General features: G+C 41.6%; 1 protein-coding gene across 3 annotated transcripts in view; it reads left to right on the forward strand.

Moving 5' to 3' along the window:
- The window catches only part of LOC143935836 (NXPE family member 4-like), a 190,060-nt gene that overhangs the window by 67,176 nt on the left and 110,305 nt on the right, over positions 1-12,579 (forward strand). For 2 of the 3 annotated variants that reach the window (XM_077459954.1, XM_077459956.1), the window contains one exon: positions 1,390-4,474. The exons of the other annotated variant lie outside the window; for it this stretch is intronic. In XM_077459954.1, coding sequence (XP_077316080.1) covers positions 1,390-1,919 — 530 coding nt within the window. In that variant the 3' untranslated portion in view covers positions 1,920-4,474. Of the gene's footprint in view, positions 1-1,389; positions 4,475-12,579 lie in introns of those variants that run through there. 3 annotated transcript variants of the gene reach the window in all.

Genomic DNA, 12,579 nt, shown 5'->3' on the forward strand with positions numbered 1-12,579 from the left:
TTGCGCGGTCGTGCGACGTGGCTCCCAAACAAAATTGACGTCCTTTTTTTCCCACAAATAGAGCTTTCTTTTGGTGGTATTTGATCACTCCTGCGGTTTTTATTTTTTGCGCTATAAACAAAAATAGAGCGACAATTTCGAAAAAAACGCATTATTTTTTACTTTTTGTTATAATAAATATCCCCCAAAAATATATAAAAAAACATTTTTTTCCCTCAATTTTGGCCCGATACGTATTCTTCTACATATTTTTGGTAAAAAAAATCGCAATAAGCGGTTATTGATTGGTTTGCGCAAAAGTTATAGCGTTTACAAAATAGGGATAGTTTTATAGCATTTTTATTAATAATTTTTTATTATTTTTTTTTTACTAGTAATGGCGGCGATCTGCGATTTTTATTGTGACTGCGACATTGTCGGGGACCCATCAGACATTTTTGACACATTTTTGGGACCATTGTCATTTATACAGTAATCACTGCTATATAAATGCAGTGATTCCTGTGTAAATGACACTGGCAGTGAAAGGGTTAACCAGTGGGTGGCAGTGTAGGGGTTAAGTGTTCCTAGGGGTGTGTTACTAACTGTGGGGGGGTTGGGCTTTCATTTAGTGTACACTGATCTCTGCTCCAATCACATGGAGCAGAGATCAGCGTCACTAGTTGCTAGGCAGAATGGAAAAATGTTGTTTACACAGCATTTCCTCCATTCGGCTGCTCCGTGAGACGATCGCGGGGATGCCCGCGGCGATCGAGTCCGCGGGTCCCGCGACCGGACTCACGGGGGTCCCGACCAGCGTGGGAGCGCGCCGGCGGCGGCGCGTTCCCGATGGCAGGGCGGCATCGAATATTGGACGTACCTGTACGCCAATATGCCTGCCCGTGCCATTCTGTCGACGTATATCGTCGTGCGCTGGTCGGGAAGTGGTTAAAGAGAACTTTTGTCAACATTGGCCCTAAACTCGCAGAGAAATATAATTTAACACATAACTGGATACTAATACATCAATGAAATAACACAATAAAAAACTGCAACCTTAAAAAAAAGGCATGCTTACCAACAAGGTTTATTATATAACACCCTTATATTCACCTTGCTTTCACTCTCTGGACTTTCTCCTACAGAAAGTATTTATTGAATTGAATGCTATTTTTATTTTGAATGAACTGCTTTTTTTTTTACTTTAAATTATTATTGTTCTTGTTGAGGTTTTATACAGTGATTTGATAAGTTTTCTCACAAAAAGTTTGGAAACTAGTCTTTTGCTTAACAATAAATCAATAATTATGTAATTTTTGGTGGATTTTTGCCAAATCTGTAAAAAAAGGACCAATAAAAAATCTGCTTTTTAAAATATATAACCATTTGTTTTTTGATCTTTTTTAACAGATTTGAAATTTTTTAACACCCACAATCCTGGTATTTATTGTGTTGCATTTGACTTACAAAACAACATCTACATTCAGTCGAAGAAACATGGACATCCATTTGTAATTTCGAGATTCTACAATGTCAAAGATCATGCTTACATTGCCAATGAACTTGACCAGGTTGCTGGCGGCTCCAACACAATTGTTGTGGTAACTGTAGGACAGCACTTCCGGCCATTTCCTTTTCCTCTGTTCATCAAAAGGCTTCTCAACATACAAAGGGCCATAAAGAGCCTATTTTTACGAAGTCCACATACAAAAGTTGTCATAAAGTCTGAGAACACCAGGGAGATTAACCCTAATGTAGAGCGATTCAGTGACTTTCATGGGTATATTCAGTACCTCTTAGTAAAGGACATCTTCAGTGGACTTAATGTTGGGATGATAGATGCTTGGGACATGACCACAGCATTTGGCTCTAGAAATGTCCATCCAGGGGAGGATATTGTTAAGAATCAGATCAACTTGTTTTTGTCTTATATCTGTTAAATATTTTTTTAAATATATTTTTACATTTATTGTACTTTTAATATAAAATAATTTTATGTTAACATTAAACCCCTGCAAACAATGAAATACCCAGTTACTGTAGGTCTATGGCTGATTTTATCTGCCATAGGATTTGTGATTTGGCAAAGCCATTTTGGATTTACAAAGCCCTGTGAGACAAGGCCAGGTTGGTCATTTTTCTCTACTATAGATATGCACTACAGTTAGGTCACATTCCTGCCCCAGCCTGTGAGTAGGGGCAGGTCAGGGTGACAGGGTAGTTGTCATATCCTCCATGTTTCCCTTTCATTGGGTGTCAAGCAAGGGTCGCATGAGAAGTCTACCCCGGGGTAGGTTCTTCTGGGCTACACTAGGCACTTTGAAAAGGAGCACTACCATACACATGGAGTACCTTTACTTAAAGAGGAAGTAAACTCTCCCCCGCTGATACTTCTTTTCATTTAGTCCATTATAATTAGTGATTATCAGACGATAGCCACTGTAATCCAGCCCAAATCGCATATTACTTACTGTTTAAAGAAACTTTAAAAAACTTGTTTCCAGGGGTTAGGCAGCGCCATCTTAAGTATTGTTTTCTGAGTCCACACTGGAGTGAATTTCTGCCCTTATATTGAGCACTTCCTGTACTGTTAACCAAGCCTCCTTCTCAATCCAACGTTTCTTTGGCAACCCTGTTTCCTTGTTCATAGCTTACTTGTTTATTTCATAGTATTCACTTATGCCGATGTCTAATGTTTGCCTTTGTTAGACTTATCAGCTTCAGCTGATAAGACTGCAGTAATGGCCAAGTTTAGACTGTATGTGAGGTGACATGGTCACATGGTGTGTAGGAGGAAGCTCTGAGTGATTAGCAGAGTTCAGTGCTGTGTGCCGTAGCAAGTCCTGATAACAGATAGATAAACACATAGAGAGTGTGCCGTAAATCAGGGGAGATCTGGGCATGCTCAGTGACTTCATTCTACAGAACAACAAGGATTACAACAATACTAAGCAAGTAAGGGATATCTACAAGCAGCGTTTATTAGGGTTTTTTATGCTGATTTACATGGGACAAAGTTGTGGGGGAGGGTTTACAACCACTTTAAGCCAGTTTTTTGACCCAGCAGATGAAAAACATGAACAAACTCTAGAAAACTATTTTGATTTATTAAGCATCACCATGGTTACTTTTGCATTTAGGAGGGACATACAGAGCCAATGGCCTCTCCACCTGTCCAGTGTATCACTACCACCTCACTCCCAGTAATGGATCGGGGTCCCCCATGCACCTAGCATGGACTCTATGAATGCATTTTCCATACCTGTGTACAGAATGAGGGCTTGGTGGTTGCAGATCTGTTCCTTACAAAATTTCCAAATTGACATCATCACAATTACAGGTAACAGTTTGGAACAAAGTGTAGACAGCATACATTTAGAGGAAAGAGTCCATGAACAAGAAAGGATTATATGTTGTATCTTGTCTGTGTCTCTTCTTTCTATCCAGACTGTGTGTGCGTGTGCAGAGCCCTCCTCCCTTTTATTTACAGCACAGCGAGAGAGTAGAGTAATAAATTGCCTTTATGTCACATCCATAATAATTGTATACCAACAAGAAAAAAACAGTCAGGCAAAGAGTTTGGAATTCCCCCCAGGTGCCCAAACGACAGAGGGCAAGCCCAAAAGCTGGCAGGTATCAGTCTCCAGTATAATGGTAGTCGGAATTCTTTTTCATGATAGCTGGAGCATTTGCACGTCTGGTTGCCATAAACGCCCCTTATCAGGAAATCCACCAATCAGGAGCTGAAGCATCATGCAGGAGCCAATCAGTAAGAAGACATATGTGCATGTAGTATGCGTAGCCCCACATTGGGTGCCAAATGTGAGCAAGGTCAGGTCTGCTAATTGAGATTATGTGTGGTTGTCAATCAAGATATGGGCCTTTGGTGAGTATAGTCCGTTTAGGAATTGTCCTAGGGTTCTGGGCTCACTTTATGCCCAATCTAATTCTCATATTGATGTTGTATTATACATATTGCAGGCCCCCCCCCCCTTTTTTTTTTATATTGCTGTAGGCCAGGGATATGTGATTAGCGGACCTCCAGCTGTTGCAGAACTACAAGTCCCATGAAGCATAGCAAGACTCTGAGAGCCACAAGCATGACATCCAGAGGCAGAGGCATGATGGGACTTGTAGTTTTGCAACAGGTGGAGGTCCGCTAATTGCATATCCCTGCTGTAGGCCATATTTGTACATTCATTGTATTTAATATTTGAATTGTTGTTAATGAATTGTTATGCTTTTCTCTTCCTTTTTCCTTCTACACACCTAAGGCTTTGCATATCTTGTCATTTTATGTCTATTGGATATTCTCATCCTTTTCCGGATGAAGCCGACTTGGTGAAATAGGACAAGAGAATAAACCTGTATGTGACCCCAGTTCTCTGGGCAGTTAGGGTTGAGATGTGTGTTATACCCAGAATGTTGACTGTAACTGTGGTGCTTACTTTTATCTTGTTTATGTTTAATAAATGATTTATATATTGCTTTTTTACATTGTTGTCTGTTTGTGTATATGGTGTACCTTTAAAATCCCAGTTCCTCAACTCTTTGTGCCTTATTATAAAAACAGTGAATAAAAATGATAAAAATAGGTAGGGATTATTTCAGTAACAGATTAGTAATACTGAATAGGGATGAGCTTCGACTCGAACATTGCCTGTTCGCCTGTTCAGCGAACAGTGAACAATTTGGGCTGTTTGCGGCAAATTCGAAAAGCCGGAACACCCTATACAAGTCTATGGGAGAAATCTAAAGTTCTAATTTTAAAGGCTAATATGCAAGTTACTGTCCTAAAAAGTGTTTGGGGACCTGGGTCCTGCCCCAGGGGACATGGATCAATGCAAAAAAAAGTTCTAAAAACGTCAGTTTTTTCAGGAGCAGTGATTTTAATAATGATTAAAGTGAAACAATAAAAGTGTAATATTCCTTTAAATTTCGTACCTGGGGGGTGTCTATAGTATGCCTGTGAAGGGGCGCATGTTTCCCGTGCTTAGAACTGTCCCTGCACAAAGTGTCATTTTGCAAGGAAAAAAAGTCTTTTAAAATCACTTTCCATTGTCTGCTCTCGTAATATAGAGAACACTCAATGAGTGTTCTCTGTATTAGCTGACAATTCATTCATTGATAAAAAAATTAAAAGTTAAAAAAAAAAAAGTGCAGGGTTCCCCTAAATTCAATTACCAGGCCCTTCAGGTCTGGTATGGATATTAAGGGGAAGCCCGTGTCAAATTTTAAAAAAATTGACGTGGGGGTCCCCCTAAATATCCATACCAGACCTGAATCTGGTATGGATATTAAGAGGAACCCCGCATCAAATTTTTTTAAAAAATTGACGTGGGGGTCCCCCTAAAAATCCATACCAGACCCTTTATCCGAGCACACAACCTGGCAGGCCGCAGGAAAAGAGGGGGGGACGAGAGAGCGGCCCTCCCTCTCCTGAACCGTACCAGGCCACATGCCCTCAACATTGGGAGGATGCTTTGGGGGTCTGTGAGCCCTCAAAGCACCATGTCCCCATGTTGATGTGGAGAAGGGCCTCATCCCCACAACCCTGGCCGGTGGTTGTGGGGGTCTGCGGGTGGGGGGCTTATCAGAATCTGGAAGCCCCCTTTAACAAGGGACCCCCATATCCCGCCCCCCCCTGTTTCAAATGGTAAGGGGGTACAAAAGTACCCCTACCATTTCACGAAGAAAGTGTAAAAATGGTTAAATAAGACAAACACACTTTTGAAAAATTCCTTTATTAAAAATAAAAAAAAGATTCCAGCGGTGCTAATCCACTCTTGCTATCCAGCGACGGATCTACGGGGTCCATCGATGGCTGATTTGATCCAGCGACGGGGGATCTCTCAGTCCAGCGCTGTCCATACATCCGTCTTCTGTCTCCACTGCGGAGACACTGCGGGGATCCCAGCTCTGACGTTTCTTATATTAGGAGGGCGGGGCCACCCATCACCTGACCCTGCCCCCTCTGACGCTGGTGAGGGAAGCCAGGGATTCCCTAATGACATATGGGTGACCCCGCCCCCTCTGATGTAACGGAAACCTGCGGAGATCCGTCGCTGGATAGCAAGAGTGGATTAGCACTGCTGGAATCTTTTTTTTAGTTTTTTTAGCTTTAATAAAGGAATTTTTCAAAAGTGTGTTTGTCTTATTTTTTTTTTTTTTTTTTTTTTTTTTTTTTTTTAATTCTTTATTTATAAGATTTTCCAAAATTTACAAAAAACCACAATTCATATATAAACCATTTCGCATAATAAATACAACATCATTTCTTATACAGGTTATCTTCCTTTTCCCTCCCCCCCCCCCCCTTCCCACCCCTCTCTCACTCGATCCTACTCCATGGGACTCCTTTTGACTAGCATTCCACCATCTTCAAATAACTTTCAGTTTTACCAAACAATACCCAAAGACGCCATTTATTCTGGTACCTTTCCTCCAAGTTATCCAGTTTGTACATTGACTCTTCTATGATTCGAATCTTTTCTAGTCTATCTGCCCACTCCCTCATTGAGGGAGGGTCAGATCTTTTCCATCTAAGCGGTATCAATGATTTAGCAGCATTTAATAAAGAGGGTATCAAGGAATACCCATACTCCTTCTCTCCTTTTTCTATATCATGAAACAAACATACCCATGGATCCCTCCTAATCCTTTCCCCTGTTATTTCAAAAATAGTTTCTATTACTTTATCCCAAAATATCTGTATCTTAGGGCACAACCACCATATGTGGGCAAAAGACCCCTCCCCCATGCAGCCTCTCCAGCATAGCCGGGGGGTCGCACTACATATTTTATTTCCTTGTTGTGGGGTTATGTACCATCTTGTTAAAAGTTTATATGACATCTCTCGTGTTTGCGAATCTACGGTAACCGAATAGGTTCGTCTAATTATCCTATTTCTATGGCCATCGTTACCTAAGGACCCGATTTCGCTTTCCCATTTTTCTAGATAGGGGGGGTAATTTTGCTCTATTCTTTCTATTAGAATTTTATAAAATTTTGAGATTCTTTTTTGAAGGCACTGACGGTTCACTAATAGCTTCTCCAACGGTCTAAGTTGTTCCATACCCCGTAGTGGCTGTGGTAAAGACTGAATGAAATAATATAATTGAAAATATCTCCATTTGTCTAATGGTTTATGTCCCCATTTCCCTATAATTTCTTCGTATGTGCACATCCTATTACCTTCCATCACCTCCTGTACTTTAATGTTATCTTTCTTAACCCAACTACTATAATATAAATATTCCTCTTGACCTGGGATAAAAAATTTAGTATCCAGTAGTGGCATTAATGGTGAGTTGTGTTCCCAGTTGTGTCGCTTGTTTATTGTGTCCCATATCTGAAATAAATTTTTTGTGAGTGTGCTTGTGTTAGGGCCTAATTCTCTGTGTTTTGCAGGTATCCATACTATTTCCCCTAATTCCCTTCTACTTAACTTAATTTCTAATTCAGCCCAGTCCTTACCCTTTTTATTATAAATCCAGTCCGGTATTCGAGAGATTGCTATGGCCTCATAATACTTTTGGAGATCCGGCATTGCCAGCCCTCCCCTTTCTTTACTTCTAATCAGGGTATTCCGAGCCACCCTCGCCGCTTTTTTTTTCCATATAAATCTATTAATCAAAATTTTTAATTTATTTAGATAAACCTGTGGTAACACTATTGGGATCATTTGGCATGTATAGGTGAAAATTGGTAAAATAAACATTTTAACTACGTTTATTCTACCTGTCCATGATAGAGCTTTATATTGACACCTTTCCAAATGTTGTTTAATTTTATTTAATAAGGGTATGTAATTGGCCTCGAACAGATCACTCACCTCTGCTGTCAGCCTTATTCCCAAATAGACCAATTCCCTCCCACACCATCTGAAGGGGAATTTAGACTGAAGGCGGCTCTGCTCTGTTATTGAAATATTCAAATTCAAAATTTCGGATTTAGATATATTAACCTTAAAGTTAGAGACCTTCCCATAATTTGATAGTTCTTCCATTATTGCTGGTATGGAAGACCCGGGGTTGGAAATGTAGAGCAAAAGGTCGTCGGCAAACGCTGCGACCTTGAATTCCCTCTCAGCGGCCCATATCCCATGAATGTTTGGATTCATCCTGATGGCCCTCAACAGGGGTTCAAGCGTCAATATAAATAATAATGGGGATAACGGGCAGCCCTGTCTTGTCCCATTGAACAACTCGAGGGGGCAGGACAGGGCCCCATTTATTCTTATTCTAGCTTTAGGGTGGGTGTAAAGGGCATCTACCCAACCCCTCATACGGTCCCCCACTCCATACCTTTCCAGGACTTCAAACAAGAACCTCCACCCCACTCGGTCAAATGCCTTTTCCGCATCTATTGACATGAGTACCGCAGGGGTACCCCGTCTTACCGCTTCTTGGCATAGCATAATGGTCTTTAGTGTGTTATCCCGACCCTCTCTCCCCTCGATAAATCCAACCTGGTCCTGCAATATCCATTCTGGCACATGTGGTCCCAATCTCTCTGCAATAATTTTTGCAAACAATTTAATATCTGAATTTAATAAAGAAATTGGCCTATAGCTTTCTACTGCCGCCGGGTCCTTACCCTCTTTTAAGATCAGGACCACATGTGTCCGAAGTGTTTCTTCGCGAAATTCTTCACCCTTCCCCACTGCATTAAAATAGTCGCATAATTTTGGGACTAGCTGTTTTTGGAATTGTTTGTAGTATGAGATCGGGAAACCATCGGGCCCCGGGCACCCTCCTTTAGCTGTATTTTTGATCGCCCTCTCAACCTCCGCCCTTGTTATTGGGGCTTCTAATGCTTCCATTTCTAATTGCTTGGCCCTGGGGATATCTAACCGATTTAAGTATTCCTTTATTCCCTCCTCTACTTGATTCTCAACCTTATCCTGTTGCCCGATATTATACAGGCCCTGATAATATGTGAAGAATGTGTTAACAATATCATCTGGCATATTTTGTAAGTCCCCCGCAGCATTTCTTACTTTTGGGATGAAAGTTCTATTTTTTTTTCCTTCACCCTCCTAGCCAGCCATTTACCTGATTTATTCCCCCATTGGTACCTTTCTCTTCCCAGAATATGATAGATCGATCTCCTATTCTGCTCTAAGCAATCCTCTAACTCACGTTTTTTTGTTATTAAGTCTTGGGTGTCCCGAAGCCCCCATGGTCTCCCCAACTGTTCCAATCTCTGAATTTCCTCGTATAATAGGGATTTCTTCTTCTCCCTCTCTCTCTTTTTCCCTGCGCCAATCCCTATTAATACGCCTCTTATGACTGCCTTGTGCGCTTCCCATAATACAGGGCTAGATGTTTCCGGTATATCATTCAGACTAAAAAATTGTATAATCTCCTGCTCAATCCTTTCTGCTGTATCTTTATCCTGTAGTAGAGATTCATTCAGTCTCCAATTCAACCTCGGTCCATGGTCCCCCCCGATCTCCAACTGGATCAACACAGGAGCGTGATCTGAAACAGTTCTTATCTTTATTTCAGCCTTCTTAAGTGCCCTTAAAAATGAATGCTCCAGGAAAATATAATCTATTCGGGAAAAGGAACCATGGACCGAGGAGAAGCATGGCCCCGCCCCGCCCTCCCAATATAAGAAATGTCAGCGCTCGGCTCTCTGCAGTGTCTCCGCAGTGGAGACAGAAGAAGGAGGTATGGACAGCGCTGGACTGAGAGATCCCCCGTCGCTGGATATGATCATCCATCGCTGGACCCCGGAGACCCGTCGCTGGATAGCAAGAGTGGATTAGCACCGCTGGAATTTTTTTTTTATTTTTTTTATTTTTAATAAAGGAATTTTTCAAAAGTGTGTTTGTCTTATTTAACCATTTTTACACTTTCTTTGTGAAATGATAGGGGTACTTTTGTACCCCCTTACCATTTCAAACAGGGGGGGGCGGGATCTGGGGGTCCCCTTGTTAAAGGGGGCTTCCAGATTCTGATAAGCCCCCTGCCTGCAGACCCCCACAACCACCGCTCAGGGTTGTGGGGATGAGGCCCTTCTCCACATCAACATGGGGACATGGTGCTTTGAGGGGTCACAGACCCCCAAAGCATCCTCCCAATGTTGAGGGCATGTGGCCTGGTACGGTTCGGGGGGGTGCTCTCTCACCCCCCCCTCTTTTCCTGCAGCCTGCCAGGTTGCATGCTCGGATAAAGGGTCTGGTATGGATTTTTAGGGGGACCCCCACGTCAAATTTTTTTAAAAATTTGATGCGGGATTCCCCTTAATATCCATACCAGACCTGAAGGGTCTGGTATGGATATTTAGGGGGACCCCCACGTCAAATTTTTTTTTTTATTTGACACGGGGTTCCCCTTAATATCAATACCAGACCTGAAGGGCCTGGTAATTGAATTTAGGGGAACCCCCACGCTTTTTCATTTTACATTTTTTTATCAATGAATGAATTGTCAGCTAATACAGAAAACACTCATTGAGTGTTCTCTGTATTACGAGAGCCGACAATGGAAAGTGATTTTAAAAGACTTTTTTTCCTTGCAAAATGACACTTTGTGCAGGGACAGTTCTAAGCACGGGAAACATGCGCCCCTTCACAGGCATACTATAGACACCCCCCAGGTATGAAATTTAAAGGAATATTACACTTTTATTGTTTCACTTTAATCATTATTAAAATCACTGCTCCTGAAAAAACCGGCCGTTTTTAAAACTTTTTTTTGCATTGATCCATGTCCCCTGGGGCAGGACCCAGGTCCCCAAACACTTTTTAGGACAGTAACTTGCATATTATCCTTTAAAATTAGCACTTTAGATTGTGAACGTTCGAGTCCCATAGACTTTAATAGGGTTCTAAAGTTCACAGGTTCTGGTGCGAACCGAACAGGGGGGGTGTTCGGCTCATCCTTAATACTGAACGTGTGTGTACGTGTGTATATATATATATATATAAACCTGAAATATTTGGCTTGTGCATGTATGTGAAAAACTTTAATTGCGCAACCTACGTGTGTGAAATAAATGACGAAAATTCCACCAAGGGGTTATTAATAATAAATATTAAGAATAATCCGTGTATCACAATGTTCAAAAAAGATTATTAAATGCTGAATGTCTTGTGAAAAAATAGTGAAATTAATAATACATAGAAATAAGTTCACTAGGGAATTGATTACTCAATAGGTTCAGACACATGAGAATGACACTTTATGAAAATATATTCACTGAATAATCAATTAATCGATCAATAGGTTCAAACACATGTCCATGTTAAACCACAATGTCCATGAACCTAATGTTGCAAAAAGTTCAATGTATCACAAAAGGTTCTTTCCAGTGTTGCAAGGATGGCTAAATGATACCAATTATGGCAGAAATTCCTTTCACTCTTTTCCTTCACATGAAGCACCATACGCTGAACTCATTCAGCAATACATCAATCAAGTGAGGTCTGACCAGGTGGCCGCTTACCAGATCTGAAGGATCTCAAATAATAGAGATCGTATGAGCATGAATGAAAGGTGAATCCTCACCACCAGGCAACCCGTTCAGGAGATATGACCATCCAATCCCATTCATCCCCACCCCTGATGTAAGCAAGCGGGACAGTTCCTCCACACAGCACTCGTCTGCTTACAGTGCTGTTCGTGTTCCCTAGAATTCTGAACACGCTGGGATCCCTCACACGTGATCACATAAGGCAAAAAAAGAAGGGGCGCATGTGCGACTTTCACAGGACCGGCTGCATGACTGAGTAGCTCTGTCCTACTGCACGAAAATCTCCACAACTGCTCCCAACACCCCCCAGACTGCGGTGTGCATGCCGCCGAAGTACAAAAAGGGTAAGAAGACTGCGCAGAGGTCATTAACCAACTATCTTCTGCGGACTCGAGAATGCTACAGCATGTCCCAAAATGGTGCCGGCAGCCCGGCCAGTCCATCATTACAGGCTTCACAGGATGTTTCTATTCCTTTACAGGACTGTGAGTACTCCCCCCCTCTTAGCCCTTGTACACACGGTCGGACATTCCGACAACCAAATCCAACGGATTTTGTCCGAAACTGTTGCATACACACAGTCAGACAAAGTTGTCAGAAAATCCGATCGTACTTAACGTGATGACGTTATTTCGTTAGGACAGGACTACGTTCAGGCTAGTAGCCAATAGCTTTGGTCTAGGAATTTGATCTGAGCATGCATGGCACTTTGTCCGATCGGAATTCTCTACACATGATCGGACAAAGTCCGATCAGATCATCAAATTTTATAGCCCAGCTGGAAAACTTGGTCCTTCGGATACTCAAACGGAAACAGTCCGATGGAGCCCACACACTGTCGGATTATCCGACAACACGGTCCTATCGGACATTGTCCATCGGAATGTCCGACCGTGTGTACAAGGGCTTACAAAGGCTGATTTAGACAAAAGCCTGGAGTCTATCTACAGTAAAATAAATTTCTTTGTTTACAAACTTTTTTATTGAGTACAAAAGATGGTACAAAAGCGATATGACATAAGTAAAATGAAAGTTTAAAAGAGTCAGATATAGACGTGGATAATATAACATACATATGTGACAGTATTAAATTTTGTTATATACGAAAAATTAAGA

This window comes from Lithobates pipiens, unplaced genomic scaffold, assembly GCF_037356315.1.
Source record: "Lithobates pipiens isolate NorthernLeopardFrog02 unplaced genomic scaffold, aLitPip1_a1.2 Scaffold_28, whole genome shotgun sequence".
NCBI classification, from domain to species: Eukaryota; Metazoa; Chordata; class Amphibia; order Anura; family Ranidae; genus Lithobates; species Lithobates pipiens.